We start from the raw sequence: 27600 nt of genomic DNA on the forward strand, positions 1-27600 counted from the left end.
TGAACATCTGAATGATTCAGAGGAGAACTGGGTGAAAGTGTTGTTGTCAGATGAGACCAAAATCGAGCTCTTTGGCATCAACTAAACTCGCCGTGTTTGGAGGAGGAGGAATGACCCCAAGAACACCATCCCCACCGTCAAACATGGAAGTGGAAACATTATGCTTTGGGGGTGTTTTCCTGCTAAGGGGACAGGACAACTGCACCGCATCAAAGGGACGATGGATGGGGCCATGTACCATCAAATCTTGGGTGAGAACCTCCTTCCCTCAGCCAGGGCATTGAAAATGGGTCGTGGATGGGTATTCCAGCATGACAATGACCCAAAACACACAGCCAAGCCAACAAAGGAGTGGCTCAAGAAGAAGCACATTAAGGTCCTGGAGTGGTCTAGCCAGTCTCCAGACCTTAATCCCATAGAAAATCTGTGGAGGGAGCTGAAGGTTCGAGTTGCCAAACGTCAGCCTTGTAACCTTAATGACTTGGAGAGGATCTGCAAAGAGGAGTGGGACAAAATCCCTCCTGAGATGTGTGCAAACCTGGTGGCCAGCTACAAGAAACGTCTGACCTCTGTGATTGCCAACAAGGGTTTTGCCACCAAGTACTAAGTCGAAGGGGTCAAATACTTATTTCCCTCATTAACATGCAAATCAATTTATAACTTTTTTGAAATGCGTTTTTCTGGATTTTTGTGTTGTTATTCTGTCTCTCACTGTTAAAATACACCTACCATTAAAATTATAGACTGATCATTTCTTTGTCAGTGGGCAAATGTACAAAATCAGCAGGGGATCAAATACTTTTTTCCCCTCACTGTATAAACACTATGCACACATTTATTTTCTATAGGGGTAGAGGCGGGTATCATCTTGTAGCCTTGAACAGAGAGGATAGTTGATAGCTCTACCAATTTCTTATAATAAAATTAACTAAAGAAAAGATGAATGATTCAGAAGGTTTTCTATGTAGGTCAATTGTCTAAATGATGAGGGAAAAGAAATTAGGAAGTGTTGGCCCTAAACTGTGATACAACAGCTTTGTCGGCATTTAAACTTTAGTGTGTAATTCTAATAATAAGTAATATAGCTAATGAAAACTTAATATTGGACATTAACATACATATTTTATTGTACAACAACACGGTTGTATGATTAGTTACATCTAAATACAACTACAAGTACAAGAACACTATTATATAAAACAATGTTTTTAATCAGCACATATTTTCAAATTTGGCTTTATCAATTATACCATCTAAAAGTGTAGCAATTTATGGACAGACTAGATGCTATTCACAAATGTGTTGGCTAGTATTAAGTTATTTTTCATTCCATAAAACACCTTGGGCCGGATTAAATCAAAACTTTGACCCACCCACTAATAGCAAACTACAAACCTGTACATCATAGCGGTTACATTTATGATTAGAAGAAAGTGGCATCTTACTAAAAATGAAGCCGCAACTGAGTACAGTTCTTTAGTTTGCTATTAGCGGGTGGGTCAAAGTTTTGATTTAATCCCAGCACTTGTTACAATTTAATTGCAAACAAATCTGTGTTTTGTATGGTTACCAAAGCTTCTGGAGATCATTAGATTAAACTGGGCAGCAAAACATTAATTATTTCTCTTCTGTTTCTCAATGATTACAATTCATATGCTTCTCTCAAGCATAAATGACTGCACATTTAATATTTTTTCCATCATCAGAATCATATAAAAATAACTGTATTCAAACTACATACAGATCACACCTTAAGTGACCTAATATATTAACATTGTTGCTTTTTTTTCATCTAATCTCTTCAGTCATATTCAGTGATGGCAGCATCAAAATACATTATATACATTGCATAGATTTAAAGCTCCCAAAATAATAGAAATACTAGCGGTCTGTGAATTGTTTGAATTTCAATACCTAAGTGACCAAACCAAATCCATGCACTACTATTAACACAAAGGTATATATATATATATATATATATATATATATATGTGTGTGTGTGTGTGTGTGTACTTGTGTGTACAAGTTTTACTTGTAATATGCAGTGTGTATCTGCTCTTCTTTGCCCATGATCAAACAAAATAATGTAATATTATATTACACATAAATTATATTTGATTTATATGCCACATACACAAATTCATTGTTTTGTAATTCCAATGGTAGAGTTGTGAATGTGTTTACATTTATAGTACTGTTAAGTCCTAAAAGCAGTCATTTGATAGTATCTTGCTACACTGTGACCTAATGAATTTTTAAATATTCAATTTCCATGTGAAATAATTCTAGGATTACCCAATAACCAAAATCTTACTTTACTTTAAAGTCACACAAATATGACATTACGAGACCAAAGCATTAATGAATAGATCCCACTGTCCTTTCCTGAGAGATTATTTGGTCAACTTGACAAGGTCCATCCATTACCCTTGATTGCACTGCATTCGCTGTGATGTCAGAGATAATTCTGAAAACAATGAGCAACAGTTTGTCATGTATGAATTTTCAACACACAAATATATCACAGCAATGAAGGATTTTCTTAAAAAAACAACAACCTGAGACTCTGCATAACACCAATTAAACAATAAATAGATTTTGAGCAGGAACAGAATTTTCCCCATGAAGCTGCAATTATCTAACCTGAATCTGCCTTGTGGGGGAACCCAAAGTGAGATGTACCCAAAGTAGCTCCTATTTAACCACTACTTAAATGTTTGCCCTACACTGCAAAATGCTCCCAGGAATATGTGGCAAAGTTAATGTATTTATTTTGGATGTCATGACAAGGTTATAAGACAGTTATCTTTAATCTGTAAAGCCCATACCATGAAGGTGGTTATTATGGCTATTTTAAACATAACAACAAAGCAGGTTAATTTAAGCAGCATTTGTTCTCAGATTAATATGCTGCAAATGTGAAGCTTTTTTTTTGTGATTGCAACTGGACAAAACAATAATATATAGAAAATAACACACTTAGCTATATATTCAAGATCATTTTCACACTAAGGGTTGAGTACAATGTGAAGACAAAATTGTTTTATAATGCTAAAGATTTAACTTCAGCCAGTTTGGTTTTATGCAATTGCTTTGCAAAAAGTAGACATAGGTCAAGCCTCTGTTTCTTCCCCCCCAGATATGTCCTCTCTTCATTTCCAATAGCCTATGCATTTACAGTTTAAATCCCATGAACATAAACATTTTCAATAAAGATAAACAAAAATAAAAATGGTATAAAGATATAAGCTTGTAAAAAACATGTTCAGACCTACACACACACGGTATTGCAGTGAAATCCTACAAAAATAAAACATTTTGTTTCATTTAAATATTTAGTTCTTCATCCATTCAAAAATAGTGAACAGGCAGTCCTCGACTCACAGTGATTCGCATTTACGGTACTCCACCATTTACAACCATGTTACTGCTTATGGCACTGGATCCTCACATTCATGGCATAGCGGTAACTCATGCAGTGCACAATGTACATAGGTCACCCCGTCAGACCGCTTCCTGTGGCTGGTTGTACTAAAACATAAATGATCCGATCCAGGTGTGTGGTGATAAACAGATCAGCGCTCGGCTCGCCCCGCCCTTGAGCAGGAACAGGACCCGATCCTGAGTTGTAAAGACAAAGGAATTAAACCTTCTTTGTTTCATCTGAACTGGATTCAAAGCTAAGAATAAAAAAATTGACAGATTTTCAACTGCCAGTTTTCAGCAAGTTGTGGGTGGCATTAATTGACAGTGATAAATCCACAGCAAAGCTAGCTTTATCTCAAGAAAATACTATTCTATATGAAAACAATACTACTAAGATACTAAGTACTAAGGTGCTAATATACCAGGTAACCATAAGTGGCCTACCACACTGGGTTGGGTGGATAGTTACAAGAGCGTATAGCAGACAAAGTGATAGATATCCTTTGTAAAAGTTCTCAAATTCTCAAAATGTACCTGTTCTGAAAATGGTACCTTTTGATCTATCGGCCCTATGCAATGGATCTACACAGGAATTAACATTACCAATATAACAATTATTTTACCTTTAGTGGTTGACAGCATCAGTGACAAATAATAAAACGAATTATGGAAAAAATATATTGCATCATATTATTTGTTTTTGTCAACTGTCAAGATTTTATATATTAAATAAGAATGTATGTACAAGATAGTAAGTAAGAAATTAAAGTGAATACAAATACTCCCAGGTCAACATTTCATAAAAATTTTGACACATTTTTAGAGATACATCCCACAAAATAACAATTTCCTGGAGTATTTGTTTTTCTGAATACACTACTCAACTTTTGCTAAGGATCAGCCTTGTAGGTCAAATCAAAAACAGGCACGGTTCAATTAGACTGCTTTCAGTTTCAGTGACCAATTTTGATAGTTATTCTTTTCACCTCTTGGTGTACAATGCCCATAATTAGCTGAACACTGTTTCTGATGACTGATCACGGATTGATCAGGATTCTCTTCAGTTTACTACTAAGCAAGTGCAGTCATGTTGCAGAGAATGGTATGTTGGCTTAAGCAAGTGTCATGGTGTCGGCTGAAATGAGCATATGGGGAAAGACAGATCTCCATGTCATAAGGGATGACTCCCTGACTCCCACTGGGTGCTGAGATGAGATCCTCCATCTGAGAGCAATATTTTATATTAACCCTAACCTTAATCCTAACCTCTAAGCTGATACAGGCAGCCTATTCTTACAGTACAGTACACTAATAAGTTGTTCAGGTCTCATTGTGTCTCTTAGAGGACATCCTCAGCATGGCTTGTGCACAAAGACAGAGAAAGTGACCCTTTCGAAATCACATTCTTGAATTCTCACAAGACTCTCTGGCACGTAAGGCACTTTCTGCTGTTATGAGCCTTCATGCAGCTTTTTGGTGTATATTTTTCCCCCTGGTCATCATTGTCAGCTATAAATAAACAGCACAGTATGAAACTCCTGCTTGTTAAAAATCCTCCTCCCTTGCAAGAGTTGAGTATTATATTGAGAGGACACAGACGTCTGAATCTAAGATGACTGTGGGCACACAAACGATTCATGCAATCATGACTTTACGGTACATGATAATCTACACAAACTGTAAAACACAAACAAACAAAATAATTAGCTTTTACTGCTGGTTTGGCATACAGACACAAACAATCCTGTATTAAATCTACCTGGCAAGAAAAATAACAGTATCAGGCTTCTTAACAGTGTGGAAGAAATTAAACATTTGTAGTTCAAGTTTGCTATGTGGCCTAAATTAGAGGAGGATCAGGTTCACAGACATTAGCCGTCTGTCAGGCCGCAGAGATGATCATCTTTTTCCTCATATTTCTATGTTGGATTCAGTTGCTGGTGAACCTTTGACAGCTGCAGAAATTGAATAAAACCTGTAGAAAAATATTAAGGATATAATAAAATAATACTACCACATCACCTTATAATAAAGATTATTTTAAAATAAAGAAAATAACAAAATCTAAAGATTCCTTTAGGCAACATCAGGTTTAACTGGCATGACGTGTATCTTAACATGAATTAAATAGAAGGGATTTAATTATTCCTTGACTGTAACTTTCCAGATTGTTTTGGTTAACACACTCACCTCCTCAGTAATTTATAAATTAGGATTTTAAATGTTTTTACATGAAAAGATACATTAAAACAAGTGAATAAACATGTGGGTTCCAGTAAAGAAGTTTCAGATTATTTGTTAACTTTGTGGGATTTGTTGTCCATACATTTAAAGGGACCCTTACCCTGCTCATTATATTATTCACCAGGATCTCTTTAAACATCTCTTTAACATGTTTTGAAAGGAAAAGGTTTATTTTGATAATTTTTTAACTTCAATAATTTAATTCCGCAAAAAGAGATTTTCTGAAACCTTACAAAGAGATTCTACAAAATGGCAGTGTGTGTGACAGAGATTTTCCTCAGACAGCTTTAAGTTTAAATACAGTACCTCGAAGTGTTGTAGAGTTTCCGTTTCTTCAAAACTTTAAAACAGGATGACTTCGTGCAGGCATTTTTACAGTCAATGACCTGGTATATGATAGGGTTGTACATCGCTGATGATTTGGCTAGCAAAGTGGGCACTACAGATGCTGGAATAGGAATTGAATCGTGACTCCCAAAGGCAGACCAGACTGACACAACAGCATATGGGATCCAGGCAATCAAGAACCCAGTGCAGATTAGCATTGCCACCTAGAGGATAGAAACGGAATAATCGTTTATCAAATTTCTTGCATTTATGCCATATATAAATAGAAGTTACATTTATGTTCCTGTTTTTATTTTTATTTTAGAAAAGTAACTAAATGAAAAGGATAAAAATACCTTTGTTAATTTTATTTCCAGAATGTGACTATTCTGATTTCTTGTGTCAAAGTGGGCAACTTCTTTTGCAGAGGCTTTGACTTTGAAAATGATTTTGACATAGGAAAATACAATTATCATGATGGGAAAGATGAGGCAGAAGAACAGGATACACATCACAAAGCTCTGCCCAGACACTGACGACTGTGCGAGCCACCAGTCCAAAGTGCAAGATGTGCCGAAAGGTTCAGGAGCATAATTCCCCCATCCGATCAATGGCATACAGGCCCAAAAGGCAGCATAGCACCAGATGAACCCCAAGCAGAGAAACATATGGTGTCTCTTCAGCCAAGTACCTGAAATATATATTTTAAAAGAAAGTAAGCAACTGTCCCACTGTTAAAGTGATGGGTTTGTGAGTAGTACACGTTGCTCAACGATTTTAGGTCACAAGAATGGATCTGAGACATACTGTACAGATGGACTGGGGGTAAGTACAGTGTGGTTCAATCCCCTTCACACTAATCCCTTTCTTGATTAACACATTGGCATCTCTGAACAGAAAACAATGCCCTATATATGGAAGATGTAGAAATGGATGTTGTGTCAGATATTTAATGGCAGCTAATAGTGTTCTGTTTGTTAAAGAGGTCTCACAGACAGAGTGGGTACATGAATTGCTTGATAGTTCACCCTAAGGAACTGTCAAATCCTAGAGACAATGTATTAACTCATATCTTCTTGTCATTGTAGAGGGAAGCCTGCTATTTATGGCAGTTTGTACACAATCAGTTTTTGATTCTAACCTTTCTGACCTGAAGTGTGTAAGAGGGATCATTGTGTCAGGGACAAACATCTATTTCACAGTAAATTAGCAGAAACCTAAAACAAAACAGATTTAATGCAATAATAGACTTCAGAATATTTGCCAGTGCTGTTTTTACACTTATTATTATTATGAGCAAGTGCTTAAGGAATATTTCTGAAGGGAGACTCCAACCATCACTGAATACCTAACTGTCCATTTTTATGTATAAAACAGTCCTTATTCCACATTCACCTTCTTCACCACCATTCTAGATTCAGTTAGCTAAATACACTGCACAAAGTACTGTGAGTGCAATGTAATGTAAATCTAATTTACATAAATCCAGTCTCAAATACAGTGGGCAATGGTGGAATGGTGGTTATTGATACTAGTAAAGTATAATAATTACGTAGTACATAATTATGATAACAATGTACAAACCAAAAGCACAGACATTACATATAAAGTGCAAATTGCATTAAAACATAAATGTGTTAAAAGTTGGGAGCGTACCATATCTAATGTGGCAGATCTTCAAGTATCGGTCAAGGCTGACTGCGGTCATTGTGAACAGGCTGCCACACCCAAAGAAAAACCCGGCCCAGCCATAAAACCAACAGCCTTCCCATCCAAACTGCCAGCGATGGGAAAAACTTGAGATGATAAAGAATGGTTTTCCTGTAACTGCAAAACAACAAACGGAAAACAACATTAGCATTTCTCAATACATATGACCCATTGCATGTGACAAGCGTCTGTACAATTTAATTATATCTGAATATCAGTAGTATTGAATAATTTCAAGTATGCTTTTTTCATCTGTTTTAATTAGGTCTAAGTATGAAGAAACATTCAAAAACTTTCTCTGTGTCTCTGTAGAGAACTCATGCTTTACAGTGGGTATGTGAAATGTATAATATATATGCAGACCACATGACGAAAAGTAATAGGACAGCTAGTATATTTGAAGTGGTTTATGTTTCCAGCTGTCAACACAGTATGCAAGAAAGACAAAAGTTTTGTAGGAAAATACTTTATTTAAAATAAAAAAGTGTCTCATTTAATATGGCATCATTCCTACATCAATCTGATGGCCAATACCCTCAGCAGAGTTCTGGAAAAACTCAGAACTCATCAATGACATCGCTGACGTGTCCAGCCATTGCTCATAAGTGGTCTTTTCCCAGTGAAAGTCTGTTAGCTGTTTGCATCACTGCATTTTAAAGGAGTCTATAGAATATTTCAGAATTTTGTAAAATGATTACGTTTAAAACATCTTTCCCCCCTGTTCAGATGTATACCTGAAAGTTTAAATGTTGTTTCATGATGGAGTATTCGGAAATCCCTTTACGAAATGTGTGCCTGCCCTGTCAAAAGACTGCAGACTCCTAGTGCAATACATACTATATACATGCACACACACGTCTTGAAACAAAAATGTGTTTGATTTGGTTTACTTTAACGCATACTGTTTACTAAATGTTAAACATGGGGAAGTTGGGAAAATTAATTTGATACAAATGTGTTAATACATAAGACAACTGTCATTGATTAATAGTGACTTTCTTTGACATTAATAAGAAACACACTCAAGTAGCGTGTTATTATTATTTTTATTATTATTATTAATATTATTTATTCATTGGCAGACCCCCTTATCCAGGGCGACTTACAAAATATAAGCGCAATTCAAAGTGACAATTACAATTACAATTACAATAGGAATCTTGTTTTTCCCTTGTTTAAGGAGCATTGCAATGTTTGGCGAAACATTACTATGATTGGTTAATTTGCCCAGGACAGTAACATGACTTAACTGTGGAGCGTTGGTCATTATTGACTGTGATGTGTCTAATCATAATTTGAAGAGACATGAGAATGAGGTCAGCCTCTGTCTGGGGAGAAATATGTCAGTGTGCGTAAGGAAGATGACAATTGTTACATTTATGCCAAACACATGTACTTTTCTCTATTTTGGTATTTGATTGAACGCTATTGGATTAATCTTATTAACTTTCAACAGGTGGCAATAGAGTATTAGTGCATTTGAAGTAAACTGGAATGATAGCTATTAAATTAAGAAATATAAAATACAGACACACTATTGTGTTTTGGTAGATGTTCTCAGGGGACAGATAAAACATGGAAACAGTGGGCATTTTAAATATAAATGAATGTCCACTTACTATGTAGCTGATGGTAAAGTAGTTTAACTACAACATGCATTCTTAATATACTGAACATACACTCACCTAAAGGATTATTAGGAACACCATACTAATACTGTGTTTGACCCCCTTTCGCCTTCAGAACTGCCTTAATTCTACGTGGCATTGATTCAACAAGGTGCTGAAAGCATTCTTTAGAAATGTTGGCCCATATTGATAGGATAGCATCTTGCAGTTGATGGAGATTTGTGGGATGCACATCCAGGGCACAAAGCTCCCGTTCCACCACATCCCAAAGATGCTCTATTGGGTTGAGATCTGGTGACTGTGGGGGCCAGTTTAGTACATTGAACTCATTGTCACGTTCAAGAAACCAATTTGAAATGATTCGACCTTTGTGACATGGTGCATTATCCTGCTGGAAGTAGCCATCAGAGGATGGGTACATGGTGGTCATAAAGGGATGGACATGGTCAGAAACAATGCTCAGGTAGGCCGTGGCATTTAAACGATGCCCAATTGGCACTAAGGGGCCTAAAGTGTGCCAAGAAAACATCCCACACACCATTACACCACCACCACCAGCCTGCACAGTGGTAACAAGGCATGATGGATCCATGTTCTCATTCTGTTTACGCCAAATTCTGACTCTACCATCTGAATGTCTCAACAGAAATCGAGACTCATCAGACCAGGCAACATTTTTCCAGTCTTCAACTGTCCAATTTTGGTGAGCTTGTGCAAATTGTAGCCTCTTTTTCCTATTTGTAGTGGAGATGAGTGGTACCCGGTGGGGTCTTCTGCTGTTGTAGCCCATCCGCCTCAAGGTTGTACGTGTTGTGGCTTCACAAATGCTTTGCTGCATACCTCGGTTGTAACGAGTGGTTATTTCAGTCAAAGTTGCTCTTCTAACAGCTTGAATCAGTCGGCCCATTCTCCTCTGACCTCTAGCATCAACAAGGCATTTTCGCCCACAGGACTGCCGCATACTGGATGTTTTTCCCTTTTCACACCATTCTTTGTAAACCCTAGAAATGGAAATTGAACAGGTGTTCCTAATAATCCTTTAGGTGAGTGTATGTATACTGTCTCTGAGATAAATAAATACATAATTACCTGAAATGCCAAAGTCAAAGATTGCTAAATTCACGGTCATCAGTTCAGGAGGCCTTAATTTTGTCTTCCGTTTGAAGGACATATAAATCACATATCCATTGCCTACAGATGACATAATACCTACACAATACGAGACAAAATAACAAAATGTAAGGGATCAGTTAATTTAAAGAAAGAAAACACAGATCACTACTTTGACCCACCCACCAATGAAAGTGCCTCATCCTCTGTTAAAGTAAAATCATGAGATGGAATTGAAATTTGACACTGGAGTTTGGATTAAAGCTTCGATTTGACAAACACAAGAACTTGCTCTTGGCTGTATGCGTGGCTCATTTAAATTGCTTTCCACACCCTTCACTTTGTTTTCATGAAGTGGATGTTCCTGGAGAAAACAAGCTCCCCAGAGAATAAAAGACCATCCACATTAGTCTTTATTTGGCTCAAGTACAATGTCTCCAGTCAACACAGAACACAAGGAAGCTATCCTGCTTTCTAAAAAATAACACACAGTGGGTGAGTGGATGTTAATAATCTGAGAGTTCAGAATGAGCTGTAACTTTTGTCAAAAGTACCAGACATGGTAGTATGTTTTTGTGTATATACAGTTAGGTCCATAAATATTTGGACAGTGACACAATTGTCATAATTTTGGCTCTGTACGCCACCACAATGGATTTGATATATGTACAGTGAGGGAAAAAAGTATTTGATCCCCTGCTGATTTTGTACGTTTGCCCACTGACAAAGAAATGATCAGTCTATAATTTTAATATTATGTGTATTTTAACAGTGAGAGACAGAATAACAACAAAAAAATCCAGAAAAACGCATTTCAAAAAAGTTATACATTGATTTGCATGTTAATGAGGGAAATAAGTATTTGACCCCTTCGACTTAGTACTTGGTGGCAAAACCCTTGTTGGCAATCACAGAGGTCAGACGTTTCTTGTAGTTGGCCACCAGGTTTGCACACATCTCAGGAGGGATTTTGTCCCACTCCTCATTGCAGATCCTCTCCAAGTCATTAAGGTTTCGAGGCTGACGTTTGGCAACTCGAACCTTCAGCTCCCTCCACAGATTTTCTATGGGATTAAGGTCTGGAGACTGGCTAGGCCACTCCAGGACCTTAATGTGCTTCTTCTTGAGCCACTCCTTTGTTGGCTTGGCTGTGTGTTTTGGGTCATTGTCATGCTGGAATACCCATCCACGACCCATTTTCAATGCCCTGGCTGAGGGAAGGAGGTTCTCACCCAAGATTTGACGGTACATGGCCCTGTCCATCATCCCTTTGATGCGGTGCAGTTGTCCTGTCCCCTTAGCAGAAAAACACCCCCAAAGCATAATGTTTCCACCTCCATGTTTGACGGTGGGTATGGTGTTCTTGGAGTCATTCCTCCTCCTCCAAACACAGCGAGTTGAGTTGATGCCAAAGAGGTCAATTTTGGTCTCATCTGACCACAACACTTTCACCCAGTTCTCCTCTGAATCATTCAGATGTTCATTGGCAAACTTCAGACGGGCCTGTACATGTGCTTTCTTGAGCAGGGGGACCTTGCGGGCGCTGCAGGATTTCAGTCCTTCATGGCGTAGTGCGTTAACAATTGTTTTCTTGGTGACTATGGTCCCAGCTGCCTTGAGATCATTAACAAGATCCTCCCGTGTAGTTCTGGGCTGATTCCTCACCGTTCTCATGATCATTGAAACTCCACGAGGTGAGATCTTGCATGGAGCCCCAGACCGAGGGAGACTTACAGTTATTTTGTCTTTCTTCCATTTGCGAATAATCGCACCAACTGTTGTCACCTTCTCACCAAGCTGCTTGGCAATGGTCTTGTAGCCCATTCCAGCCTTGTGTAGGTCTACAATCTTGTCCCTGACATCCTTGGACAGCTCTTTGGTCTTGGCCATGGTGGAGAGTTTGGAATCTGATTGATTGATTGCTTCTGTGGACAGGTGTCTTTTATACAGGTAACGAGCTGAGATTAGGAGCACTCCCTTTAAGAGAGTGCTCCTAATCTTAGCTCGTTACCTGTATAAAAGACACCTGGGAGCCAGAAATCTTGCTGATTGATAGGGGATCAAATACTTATTTCACAAGAAACGTCTGACCTCTGTGATTGCCAACAAGGGTTTTGCCACCAAGTACTAAGTCGAAGGGGTCAAATACTTATTTCCCTCATTAACATGCAAATCAATTTATAACTTTTTTGAAATGCGTTTTTCTGGATGTTTTTGCTGTAATTCTGTCTCTCACTGTTAAAATACACCTACCATTAAAATTATAGACTGATCATTTCTTTGTCAGTGGGCAAACATACAAAATCAGCAGGGGAACAAAAACTTTTTTCCGTCACTGTATATATATATATATATGTGTGTGTGTGTGTGTGTGTGTGTGTGTGTGTGTGTGTGTGTGTGTGTGTGTGTTGTGTGGGTACCTTTGTTCCTTTGGAATTGGATACCAATGATGAAAATCCAGTTTTTAATATAATTCTCACAAATTACATTTTCATAAATAAACATGTGAATAGTGCTATTGTTGATCTATTTAAGGCAGCACATTTCAACATATCAAACAATGCATTCTGGAGGTAATAACTAAAGTACATGCCCTTACATGCATATTGTCCACACAATCTTTTTTTGCTTTTCTTCTGTTCAAATCCTGCAGGAGACAATTTTTGGCCTTGTACTTGATTGTGTCAGCTGAATTTCCTGATTCATGAACAAAGCAGTTAATTTGCTTCAAGAAAAAAATAAATAATTATCTCTTTCATTCTGGGTTTATCACATGATATGCATTATAAAGGCATAGAAATTGGCTGATGCATTCCTTCAAATTGGTTATTTTTTCCCTCAGCTGTTGATGAAAAAACATGTGTAGGCAATTGGAATATTTATATCCTCATATATAGCCTATATGACCTACCTTCTATGTATCTATCTATCTGTCTATCTATACATTTGTTAGTTCTGCAAACGTCTTTCTTTGGTTTCCTTTGTAAGGCTTGTACTGCCCCCTGGAGGGTTCCTATTTATATTGCAGTGTGAAATTTGGATTGCTAAGGTTCAGATAAAATGCATCATAATTCGCAAATCATTCCATATTATTATTATTCCATAGAACAAAAAATAGTATGAGCTGCACATACTGCTGTTTTCACTTTTAATACCCAAAGTGTAAAGTGAAAAGGCACTGTCCACTATGAAACTGTGCTCCGTTATGCCTTTATATTAACATCCCAAATGGAATACATATGCACTTTTATCCCATTTACAATCAAAGCCCTAATGTTTTTCTTGAAAAGTGGGAAATTAAAGAGATAAGCAAAAGTTTTTTCCTATTGTTAGATTATGAATATGCTCCTCCCAAGTTCAGAGATGTAGAGAGAATACACACTACACCCAAAACACAAATTTCCAAGACATGAACATCCTCAGTACAAAGAACAGAGTTACAGTCACTTATAAATAAAATAAAATGGTTATAGAGAAATTAATTAATTATTCCAAAATGCATTTTATACTCATAATTGTATATCTATGAATTTAAATTAATGTGATGTTTAATTGGGTTTAATTTGTTACTTTTTTTTTACAGCAAATCAGCAAAGGTATGTTGAGGCAAACAAAAGAAATTGCTTTTTTATAATAAGAACAGAAGGCTTTAGCAGGGCAGCAGTAATGATGGCCTTATTCAGCTTATTTAATAAACTGGACCTTGAAAGTCAATAATGAAAATGTAGATTATCAAAGGCTATATAGCAGACACATGCCTTTTTATTCAAAAGACAAACCGCATAATTAAAGCCAAACTATAAGTATTTATGGAACTTAATAATGCCAGCTTCCATGTCTTTATTCTCAGTCACAAGTTGTTTATCAGAATGTAATGATGTCATGGTTATCAGATATTTGCCAGCACTGTGAAAACAGTGCGTCTCTGTCAATGACAATATGGCTGGCCAAGTTCTAGGAATTGAAGACAGGGCTTCTAGGCAGTTCCAGGAAATATAGAATTGTAGTATATCCATGTGATATTAGATTTACAATATATATTTTAAATGTCTAAGATCATTTTCAATAAGCCTGCAAACTTACTAAGTAGCCTTACTTTCTGATGTTAGTTATATATAATCTGCAGTCCTCCTGACCAAATATCATTGTGGCAACATTGTAATAAAGTGAACACAGATCAATGGAACATGTGTAACACATCTTTGTATTGCGCTTATGTTTTGTAAGTAGCCCTGGAATAAATGATGAATGAATGAATGAATGAATGAATGAAGCCAATGAATAAATAATAATAATAATCATAATAATAATAATCTGTAGACTGTAGATCAGGGGATTGCAAAATTAAATAAAATGTAATTTAAAAATTCCAGAGAAAGAATTTGACAAATAGCAAAAAAATATAGAATGTGAAGTTTACTTAAAGTTAAATGAAAACCATCTAACACACTAGGCTTTATATACCGATCAGCCATAACATTATGACCACCTGCCTAATATTGTGTAGGTCCCCCTTTTGCCGCCAAAACAGCCCTGACCCGTCAAGGCATGGACTCCACTAGACCTCTGAAGGTGTGCTGTGGTATCTGGCACCAAGACGTTAGCAGCAGATCCTTTAAGTCCTGTAAGTTGTGAGGTGGGGCCTCCATGGATCGGACTTGTATGTCCAGCACATCCCACAGATGTTCGATTGGATTGAGATCTGGGGAATTTGGAGGCCAAGTCAACACCTTGAACTCGTGATTCATCAGACCAGGCCACCTTCTTCCATTGCTCTGTGGTCCAGTTCTGATGCTCACGTGCCCATTGTAGGCGCTTTCGGCAGTGGACAGGGGTCAGCATGGGCACCCTGACTGGTCTGCGGCTACGCAGCCCCATACGCAACAAACTGCAATGCACAGTGTGTTCTGACACCTTTCTATCAGAACCAGCATTAACTTTTTCAGCAATTTGAGCTACAGTAGCTCGTCTGTTGGATCGGACCACACGGGCCAGCCTTCACTCCCCACCTGCATCAATGAGCCTTGGCCGCCCATTCGCCGGTTCACCGCTTTTCCTTCCTTGGACCACTTATAATAGGTACTGACCACTGCAGACCAGGAACACCCCACAAGAACTGCAGTTTTGGAGATGCTCTGATCCAGTCGTCTAGCCATCACAATTTGGCCCTTGTCAAAGTCGCTCAGATCCTTACGCTTGCCCATTTTTCCTGCTTCTAACACATCAACTTTGAGGACAAAATGTTCACTTGCTGCCTAATATATCCCACCCACTGACAGGTGCCATGATAACGAGATTATCAGTGTTATTCACTTCACCTGTCAGTGGTCATAATGTTATGGCTGATCGGTGTATATGCATGTATAATAATATAATTGTGTTTGATATGTATGTATTGATATTCCAGAGCTGGACGCATGTTACTGTGCAACAATGACACCATGTGATCAGGGTAATGCATTTCTACAATATTTTTCTGACATCATACTTCTGAAATCCAGAATACAACCAAACTACTTTATACACTGTTGCCAGAACGCAATTTGTTAGCTGGGATGCATTCTTCAGGAGAAACTATAAATTTGTGGGGGTCCAACCATAGGAGAATGTTGCATACAAAGCTTGAATTGTTCTAGAATATCTATCCTTTGTTTTCATTAACCACTTAAACCAATGAGCTGGAGTCAAACCCAGTAAACACAGGGTGCCAGGCTGAGCATATCCATCACAGAACTCTTATGTTCAGAAATATTCAAACAGTATCAGGACACTTAGTGTTATCATGGAAGAAAACAAACATCACTCAAGTTAGATGGCTCCAAAGGAAATTGACAACAAAGTAACTCCCACAATACTCAAAGCACATACCTATAACACAGATGTAGAGTGCAGCTACAATGTCTGCTTCCTTTGACAGTCTGGAGGAGAATGGGTCATCTCTTAGAAGATAATGTGGAATATAACCTGTGTATGATGATGTTTGATTGTCAGTCAGATCCATACTTATGTGCAAAATTGTGCCTGCAGGGAAAAACAACTGATATTACCATTCCAAACCAAGCAGGGATTGAATATCCTTTCTTTTCCTTTCCCAATAACATGTAAAAACTTGTTTGATCCTGTGCAGCATCCTGTAGAATCTTTCGAGACCCTCAAAGCTCCTGCACAGGTCCTAAAAAACCCTGAAGGGAATTAAAGAGGTTCTGGAGTAGAACCTGTGGGATCATGACATGCACTACTACTAATACTACTAATAATAATATAAATTATTATTATTACACTTAAAATATGAACCCTCCAAAAAGTGCATGAGTGATAACTGATTAATTAATACAATCACCATAAATACATATAGAACTTGAATGATCCAGGTGTTGAACCATAAGGTCAGAACAAATAGGTTATGCTACAATGAAAAAATATCAAATAATTGAAATGGTGTAAGACTGCATAGTACGATGGCCAATACAGGCTCAGGTCATTGATCTCTGTCCTCATTTAATAGATAACATTTAGAGAGCAGCTGCCAACATCCCTCTTATACACCCTACAATCAAATACTTTATTATCCTGTGAAGAAGAAATATTTAGGTTACCAAAACAATTTTTCAAAGCAATGACATTTTCCTACCCCAAAATATGATAATTGATCCATTCTTGTGTACAACAAATATCGTTGCACAATCCTGTCAATACTTTTGTTTGTATTTTTCTGGCTATTAAAACATTCATTCTGAGACCAAATTATGTTTAACTCGCACAGGACGTGTTTCATTTATTCAGATTATTACTTGGTTTAGGTAATGAAAGTTTTCTTGAAACTTTTTGTAAATTATTTGATATTTAAACAGTACAATTAAATAAAAACTGAATGGACCACAGTGTATCAGATGAAGATAAAAAGCTCAAAGAACAGAAAACTAAGCACTCCATAAGCATCTTCTATTTGTGTGTACACACAGCTGCATAGTTTTGTAACACTCTTCACCTCAAAACACAAAATAAAAGACCTGAGTGCACGAATCTTCACGGCAATGCATGGAGCTCCCTTTACAATATTAATAGGTAGACACTGGCAATAGTACATCTGATTTATTTTCCAATACAAAGATTTACAGACAAAATCATGACTGTTTTAATGTAAACCCCTTCAATCCAGGTTTCATACTGTTAATGATCAGTTTCATAGGTTGAAATGTGTTACATCTCCCAACAGCTCAAGCAGAATCCAAAAACTGAACTGATGGCCTTCATGTGTTTTTGTTCACTCAGTGATCATCAAACAAGCTGCTATTACCTGAGTAGCAACTGTTCTAAACTGTGTCAACCTTTTCCCCCTGAATCTGAGACAGAGAATGAGATGAAAAAAGACATTTGTTTTTATGTTAGAGTGAAAAAGAATTGCCCTTGAATCAGACCCTTGTGTTTGCCATAATTAAATTCACCTTCTTCCCTGTGTAAACAATAAACTCCCTGTATTCTATAGATGAGGATGACAATGAAAATTGTCCTCACATTACAGATTTGTTTTTTTTTCAGACAGAAGATTTTTAGCTGAGGTCACAATATTTCAATTTTTGTATTTGTATTTTTTTTCTACAGAAGTAAAAATTGTGTTAAACAGAAGTAAATAAAGTGTTCAATAGATCCTGGTTGAATATTATAATTTTATTTCTTCTCAGACACCATTATCCAGCCAATTATTACAATATGTCACAATATTTGTACATATAATTACCACTTCATACATCTGAGTTTCTTCAGGAGCAACCTAGATAAAGTACCTTGCTCAAGTAGCAGTGTCCCCCACATGGAACCCACAACCCTCTGTCCACTACTGAGTCCACTACTACACATTGCTGAATATCATTTGTTTTCCAAATGCACATTTTCTCATGCTTATCTGACCTTGGCTAATCTGATGGGACAATTTAAAGTCAACAGGACTTCCTCTTAGAACAGGATGAACTGTCTCAATGATAGCATTTGGCATTTACATGGAAAACACATTGCAATGTTTTGCATGAAGTTCTGGATGGAGTCTGTGGAGTTTCTAATGTAATAAACAACTGTGGGAAGCTGAAACCACTGAACCCCAAACAGGGTCACAGGTACCCAGTGCCTATCCCAGAAGCACAGGGCACAAGGCAGGGAGCACCCCAGGCTGGACACCAGGCCATTGTGGGACACAGACACACACAACAACAAGTGGCAATTTAAAGTACTCTTTTAGAAATGGGAAGAAGCCCAATGTGGACACAGGGAGCACATGTGAGGCAACAGCGCTAACCACAGCACCACTGTGCCAGCCCTAAGGAATGCCTGCCTCAAAATCATATACCAGAGAGGATATTTAATTGTCCAATACTTCCTATTCTAATACTACCTAATACTGTGAGGGAAGATTCATATTCCAGCAGGGTTTTTATGTGTGTGGTTTTTGGGTACAGCTTATGCTCTGGGCTGTACTGTGAAATCTCACCAGGTAATCGGTAAGATAAAGAACCATGTGCGATTCCTGCTGGTTAACATAGGATTTCGCTATTTTAAATGTACAAAAGCAACACAACTGTCTCAAAACTGGCAACAAAGTGAGTAATATCCATGTTAAAAAAAAAACACATAGGTATAAATTAAGTTGAAGAAGTTAATGGGAGGTTAAGTAAAATTGAGTAAACAAATTCTTCAGCTGCATCAAAAGTATGGCAGTCACACACACAGCATGAGCTACTATTTGATGTAACAAGGGAAGCTAATGACACAAATAGGCAAATAGGTTGTCGTTTGCAGGGGGATATGCACTAAGCATTTCAAATTTCTGCAGCCCTGAGTGAAAAATGTAATTCAGGATGACATGCTGAAAGTATTTGTACATCTTTAAAATGGTGTGAGTAAGCAGGAGCTATCAAGAGCATCACACTCAAATGTGATTCTAAACAGAATAATTCATAAGGAAAGTATTTTCTTCTGCTTGATTACTCTAATGAATAGGTTTCTTCACTGCAACATGACCACTGAATTCCTTAGCTATGATTCTGTTCTTGTCGGTTTCAATAAGACTACCACAGTCAGCAGCTGTCTCTTGCACAGTATAGAGAAACACATCTGTACCTTTGATTACAACTAGATAAAACAGGTACAATCCATTTTTTTATGAGGAGCTATAATATATGTTACAGCCCTGTACAGAATTGTCCCCCAAATTGTCTAACTATTTGCTAGCATTTCAATTTCCACTTTAACCTGCAACACCACACACAGACACAAGTTATTATACTAAGGCCAATGTCTTTTCATTTGTCATTATTTTTCCTTCATATAATACCACATGAAAATGATCATATATCTACTTTAATGAACCAGGCACTCATACTTCAACCCATACTCAACTTCATGACAGAACATCTCAAACAGCAAAAGGCATGTTGTCTGGCTGATTTTTTAATTCACTTTTTCAATACATGAAAACATGACCAATAACTATCCAGCTTCTAATGCATCTCTGCTGAAGTGCTCCCTAAAAACATACTAAGAAATGCTGAGGATTAACCTCTGCTATCTTCTACATCAAATAGACCTTCCTCTGTCTCAAACTGACACGGCTGACAAACTAAAACAGAACGCTAATGTATTCTCCTATACTGACCTGAATTGACCCCAATTAGGAACAGGGAACCTCAGCAATTATGAGAGAAGGTCAAAGCAAAAACAAGGTGCTCCAGTGAGACCGCTCGAGATCCCCGCTCTCTATTCAGTGTCTTCATTGGAATGCACCCTGACTCAGAATGCACAACTTATTGACTGGGATCTCAATACAATAAATAAACAAGTCAGACATGAGGAAATTCCTGATTATTCTTGGTAAATGGATGAAAGAGTCTGTTTAGTCAGTGCCCACAAATTACCACAACCACATTTTTTCCCAACCCACTCTCACCCGCAACCAAGTTCTTCCCCCTGGTTTAGTGAAACCTCGTCCTGCTGCAGGATCCTAATAAATGAAATACCAGTAACTATCTTTTACCTTGTAACATTCAAATCCCCATATAAAATATAGGAATGAACCTGTATGCAGAATAGTAAACAAACTCAATTTGCATATACCAGACTTTCATGGCATTCTGCATATCAGCAAACAGATACACCTTGCATTTTTCAACACTCTGTGCCCCCCCCCCCCCCACTGCATCCCCGCACACACAAGTCAGCAATAGTAGCAACTTCCTCGCATTTTATACTTTGATTAACATCCTTTTGCCTTCATATTGGTGCAGACCCTTCTTTTCCAGTGAACCCAAGCTTACTCAAATATAGTTGTTTTAACTCAGCCCACAAGTTTTCTTATGTCATTGATGTTCTCCAATGAACTTGAGAAGGTGTAAATGCAGACAATGAATATAGCTGCCTGGTAAATGTTAATTGCTCCTTCTAGACATGCCTTCTGTTAAAGGTTACTGTGTTCAGTGAAGAAGAGATGTGTTGAGGTGACAGGAGTCTACAATATAATGCAACTCCCAGGTCTACAACTGTCAGTCATTACACTCAAATATAATGCGTGGTAAAACAGATTTGTTGAAAAAAGGTGTACATATATTACTTGAAATACGTTCTTTCACAACCACTATCTATAAAAACAAATGGTTACGCTTATCATGTGAATACCAAGTAATTTAATTTAAATTTAAAGATTCACCAATACTGTAGTGCTTATTTACCATAATTGGAAATATCACTCATTGCTTTTTGCATGATATAAATACAGAAACCAGCTTAGAATACTGCAATTAGATTAGATGGGTATATTAAACGTTAATGAAACCCGCAAAACCTAAAGCAAGAAAAAAACATTTGACAGTCAGCAAATAAGTTAACTTCCCGACGTCTTGGAAAGTATCGACTGTCATTGATAAAACATATTATTATTATTATTATTATTATTATTATTATTATTATTATTATTATTATGTGAGAATGTAAAATAAATTATTACCTTTGTGTTGGAGTCCTGAAACATTCCTTGATTAAAAAGACGTCTCTTCTAAATTCGTCTGTGCAGATCCAATAATCAGATTCCAAATTCGTGGGTACTATTAGGAATAGTATTGATATTAATAGTCATAGGCAGGTCCTCCTGTGTATTTGAATTTTTGCTCTTGGTATTTGTATATGTGTTCGTTGTTAGTTATAATTTTCCATTTACCAAGTCCCTGACTTGCAGGCTATGTTCATGCTGCGCACTGTTTCCAAGTGAAATGTTTTTTTTTTTTTGATGTTGTTGGTTTTTTTCACTCTCTCTGAAGTGCTCCACATTTAAACCGATAAGTCACATGTGCTCCCTTCATAGTGGAGGAATAATATACCTCCCATTCACGCTGCCTGAAGGAAGCCAATAGGACAAGCAGCATGTGTATCACAGAGAGGGACTGCAGACCTCAGGAGGGCAGGTGTGACTGGACCTGACAACACTGACAGAAAGAGCTGGCATTTTCAATCCTTTCAAAATATTCCATTCCAGTGATGAATGATGCACTCAACCATGTCTACAAAGTTAATACTTTTTTCTCCACGACTGCATCAGCTGTATGCCAAATAATAGTTTGTTTTTTTCTCTAGTATCATGTATTCACTAGCACATACAAGTGCAAATAGATTGTTGATGAAGCAAGAACAAACAACCCTGATTTTGTATGAAACCATGGTAGTCTCATTATTCATGCACTCAAATAATAATAATAATAATAATAATAATAATAATAATAGTTTGTTATTAAATTACTAAATAAAATTACTCATATATGTTAAAAAAGTGCATTCCACAAGTTATTATTATTAATATACAATATTTTGTAGCAATTTAAAATGTAAGTAAATATATATACGTATTAATGTTTAATATAATAAGTGAAGTGACTTAAAAAAAAACTACAATTCACTACTTAAGTCATTTGATTTATTAACTGATAAGAAATTCAAGTAATCCAGTTATTGGTGTAAGCAATCCAAGTACATCCAAGTAAATATGCAGTAATGAAAAGTAAATAATAGTAATTCATAGTAATATGCAAGTAAATGTTTTAATTCTTATAAGTAAAATAAAAATACAAATTTATTTTTGTGAGTGTGAGTCTTAAACCATGTACTTGTTTGGAATATTTGACTTGTATTGGATAAAGCCATACAACTGAAAGAATTTAACATACTTGATGATTATTGAAACCATTTACCATGAACCAAAATGAAGAGTATTCAAAACTGACAGCATATTAAGTGAACCAGACAGCATGTTAGCTCTGTGTTATAGATGATTTGATTTGTCCACCCACTTCTTGTCAGTATCTGACAATCAGTCCTTCGTCTTTTGGATAAATCATGTAAGAGTCACTTTATCAGCATTGGAATTTGCTTTAAAATCTACTTGTTTTATTCAATAGGAATGTATGTGATCCTGCAAAATTAATAAATATATGACCTTGTCATTATTATTATTATTATTATTATTATTATTATTATTATTATTATTATTATTATTAATAATAATAATAATAATAATAATAATAATATTAGTAGTAGTAGTAGTAGTAGTTTGTATTTTGAAACAGGCTATTTTGCAACTTCAGTATATGAGGAAATTATATTTATTATTCTGTAGTTGAATGGAAATGCATAGAGTTATGTTTTTGTAATTAAACTACAATCAAGAACTCGGAAGACAGTGAACCCACAGTACACCAAGTATCTGATGTACACCATGGTGTCAGAGGTTAAGTCAAGGATGGAGACATATGTGAGTTTATTCTGATATACCATTTATCATATTTAGGAAATAGATATCTAACTTCATTTGAAAATATCAATGAGTTGAACAAATATGCACTCCAAGGGTGACTATTTGTGGCCAAAACAATATACACTCACCTAAAGGATTATTAGGAACACCATACTAATACTGTGTTTGACCCCCTTTCGCCTTCAGAACTGCCTTAATTCTACGTGGCATTGATTCAACAAGGTGCTGAAAGCATTCTTTAGAAATGTTGGCCCATATTGATAGGATAGCATCTTGCAGTTGATGGAGATTTGTGGGATGCACATCCAGGGCACGAAGCTCCCGTTCCACCACATCCCAAAGATGCTCTATTGGGTTGAGATCTGGTGACTGTGGGGGCCAGTTTAGTACAGTGAACTCATTGTCATGTTCAAGAAACCAATTTGAAATGATTCGACCTTTGTGACATGGTGCATTATCCTGCTGGAAGTAGCCATCAGAGGATGGGTACATGGTGGTCATAAAGGGATGGACATGGTCAGAAACAATGCTCAGGTAGGCCGTGGCATTTAAACGATGCCCAATTGGCACTAAGGGGCCTAAAGTGTGCCAAGAAAACATCCCCCACACCATTACACCACCACCACCAGCCTGCACAGTGGTAACAAGGCATGATGGATCCATTTTCTCATTCTGTTTACGCCAAATTCTGACTCTACCATCTGAATGTCTCAACAGAAATCGAGACTCATCAGACCAGGCAACATTTTTCCAGTCTTCAACTGTCCAATTTTGGTGAGCTTGTGCAAATTGTAGCCTCTTTTTCCTATTTGTAGTGGAGATGAGTGGTACCCGGTGGGGTCTTCTGCTGTTGTAGCCCATCCGCCTCAAGGTTGTACGTGTTGTGGCTTCACAAATGCTTTGCTGCATACCTCGGTTGTAACGAGTGGTTATTTCAGGCAAAGTTGCTCTTCTATCAGCTTGAATCAGTCGGCCCATTCTCCTCTGACCTCTAGCATCAACAAGGCATTTTCGCCCACAGGACTGCCGCACACTGGATGTTTTTCCCTTTTCACACCATTCTTTGTAAACCCTAGAAATGGTTGTGCGTGAAAATCCCAGTAACTGAGCAGATTGTGAAATACTCAGACCGGCCCGTCTGGCACCAACAACCATGCCACGCTCAAAATTGCTTAAATCACCTTTCTTTCCCATTCAGACATTCAGTTTGGAGTTCAGGAGATTGTCTTGACCAGGACCACACCCCTAAATGCATTGAAGCAACTGCCATGTGATTGGTTGGTTAGATAATTGCATTAATGAGAAATTGAACAGGTGTTCCTAATAATCCTTTAGGTGAGTGTATTTTCAATGTTCTTTAATATAATGTGGTTGGATTTCATTCATCACCATGGATGAATCATTGAACTCATTGGTTTTGTATGCAGAGCTGCCTTAGTTTGTGTAAAGATCCTGATGATATGTGCTTTGAGCAGTCTGTAGCTAAGAGGAGTGATTTATTTGACTAACTCTAATATAGGTGAAGCATTAAGCTAATATTTTGAGTAATTTAAATGATCCTGTCTTAACATATTGGTTTGTGTGTGGTTTTGTGGATTTAAACATGAGAAAGTTGTCAACAAGTTAAAGGTTTGTGGTGAAGAACAGTATTGCCAGGAAGCATCCTATCTTGTAATAAACGAGGTCACATCTGCATTGATTATGCTTGAAGGAAACTGAGTTAAGGAATTGAGTTAGTTTGAACAAATATCAAACATCTAAAAACTTGCTAATGACTTTAAAACTACTGGGGTTCCAACAATAGGTTAACAAAATCTGTCCAAATGCCGAATCTGGTGTTCATCTGAGAGAAGACAAAACCCAGACACTGCCGAATCAATTTCAGATACCATAAAAAGATCATACACCCAAAGTGCTTTCCTGATTTTTGCAATCAACAAAATAGCATTAGAATCAGTTTTAAGACTGGCAGACATCCATTGTCTCGGGCAGATACAGTGCTGCATGTAGCAGGATCATATTAAGATTTCTCTGTGTTTTTAGGTCAGCAACACAACCTGTACTGATATTCTTCAAATCAGCAGACATTTAGGAAATTGTTAGGGGCACTATAACATATTGTAACACAGTCAGCTTATTCACAGTTGGAATACACTGCTTATTCTGTTTTTAATTATTTCAGATTGGTTTGTCCAATCAGAGTGTGTATAGCAGAACACAATGTGGAATAACTGATAGCATGTGTTTGTCCTGACTTTGCTCATATTAAGTATTATAGTATTAAATATAGTGTATATATATTTACAGATTACTTGCTTTATATCACGCATAATTGGAGAATTAAGAGCTTGAAAGGTTTAGCAAAATACATCGCATGGGAATTATGGTTGGGAGAAATAAAATATTGAAATGTTTCACAGATTAAATGCCAAATCCATTTGCAGTTTTAATGGATATATGTGGAGCACTTTTTTGACAAGTGTAGGGTCTTCACCATGAAAGTGCATTAACAGAGTCTCGCACATAGTTTTGGGTTCGTGCGGTTTAAAACATAAGGGAATAATATCTTGGTTTTTTCCTGAAATGTCAAAAGTGCACACTTAATCTTTTACCATCACATAACATGCACAGCTTGACCTGCAATGACATTTTACTGACAGTAAAATAAGATCTGTTTACATTAATCTCATGTGAGAGGGATGTAAAGATGAATGTGATTGAAGGTCTGTTTGCTATATTTCACTTTTGCAATGGCACAGGTAGTTAATGTGCTGCTGGTTTGCCAGTACCTGAAAAGCACAAATGTTTGTTTCCCATATTAGGTCTGCGCAGTCTTTTGTTCAATTAAAAAAAAAAAAATACAATTTTAGTTATATTACATTTAGCCATAGACTGTATTGAACTACAGGGAACATTGTGTTTTTGCAAATCTACAGACAATTCTCTTTTGACACCAGGACTTGAAACTAAGCTTGATCTTCTAACGCCATTGATACTGAGTGGTATCGTCATTTTAAAAAGTATTTTATGTGTGATCTGCATGGTAGCTACAGCCCAGCTCATTGATTGTATTCTAACAAATACAGTGTAGATTTGAAAGTTAATTGATTTGTATAGATATTTTTCTGGGAAAATCTGATTCTGCACTATTTCCTGTGATAGGATGTTTTGAGCATTTCCTTTAGTCTGTTTAAACAAATTTGAAAATTGTGCAACTGGATGTGATTGTTTGAGTGTAACAGATTGCACAGGCTATTGCATCATATATCCTGTGTTTTAAAGTAACTTCTTACAGTCGATTAGTTTAACGTGTGTGGAAAATAAGAATAGCCTAACAGATACATACAAACACATTATTAGGGACAGTTTTATTATGTGATGTAACAATAAGAGGTCATTTGAAAAACCTTTTCTTTCCCCCTAAAGAAACAACATTAAGAATACGTTTAGAGGTTTAAAGGTTTAAAGAAAGAAGTTTACTGAATAAATCACATCCTAGAATAAATTCTGCAGAAGTATGCTGGGTCACAGCAGAATCACAGCGCTCTGCTCAGTGATCCAATTCAATTCTCCCTTGCATATGAACAACAACTACAAATATGTACAAATGTTGAGTCCCTTAGATATGCATCATCCCAACATACACAGAGCAAGACTTCTACAGACTATGGGAAATCCAGAGCAGTACCTTGTCACATAGGAAACATGCAATCAGCCCAAAAGAGCAAGGGGATGAGAGACAGAGAGGATCTTTTGGATCAGACATTATTTCCCTGGATGGTAATACGATATAATCTGGTTACATGACTAGCAGTAAATTAACATTCTATATAATATTAATAGATGATGAATAAGAGCATATAACATAATTATAAATGTTTTATGTAATAAATGCTATTCAATTAAAATTAGTATATGCCTGTCCTAACAGCTTTGCTGTCTGTTGACAATAACAATGGATTTAATAAACAGAACAAGGAGCTCTCACTTTTGTTCTCAAAGAGTTCAAACAGTTCAAAATTAATTTTAAAAGGTTTACAATTAAAACTGTAAATATGTAAAATGTTAATCTCTTTGCTCCTTTCTAAAGTAAATTTATGTTTTATTTTATTTTTCCTTTAGCTGTAAGCTCTGATTGCTACTGAATTCTCATAATGTTTTCTAATGCTTTTCAAATTCTGAGCTTGGTTAAAATGTTATGTTTTTCTTGATGCAGTAACAAATATTTTGCATTTCGAGAATATACCCTTTATTCCTTTCAATGATCCATAAATTAATATATTGTTAAATCATTGTTGAATCTTACAAAAGATCGGCAACTGCATTATTCAATTTTTAAAATATAAATATCTCATTCAAAAACAACAA

The 27600-nt window shown here is 36.7% G+C and overlaps 1 protein-coding gene across 1 annotated transcript; it reads right to left on the minus strand.

Annotated features, from left to right (window-relative positions):
- Positions 1-1126: 1126 nt before the first annotated feature.
- opn5 (opsin 5) lies at positions 1127-21906 on the minus strand. The gene is made up of 7 exons (XM_066705329.1): positions 21436-21906; positions 16314-16466; positions 10425-10544; positions 7654-7824; positions 6354-6688; positions 5977-6221; positions 1127-5401 (listed from the first exon to the last, which is right to left on the minus strand). The coding sequence occupies exons 2-7, from the start codon at positions 16444-16446 to the stop codon at positions 5338-5340; spliced, it is 1068 nt and encodes a 355-aa protein (XP_066561426.1). The 5' UTR covers positions 16447-16466; positions 21436-21906; the 3' UTR covers positions 1127-5337.
- Positions 21907-27600: the final 5694 nt, after the last annotated feature.

The sequence above is a fragment of the Amia ocellicauda genome, chromosome 1 (assembly GCF_036373705.1).
Source record: "Amia ocellicauda isolate fAmiCal2 chromosome 1, fAmiCal2.hap1, whole genome shotgun sequence".
Lineage (NCBI taxonomy): Eukaryota > Metazoa > Chordata > Actinopteri > Amiiformes > Amiidae > Amia > Amia ocellicauda.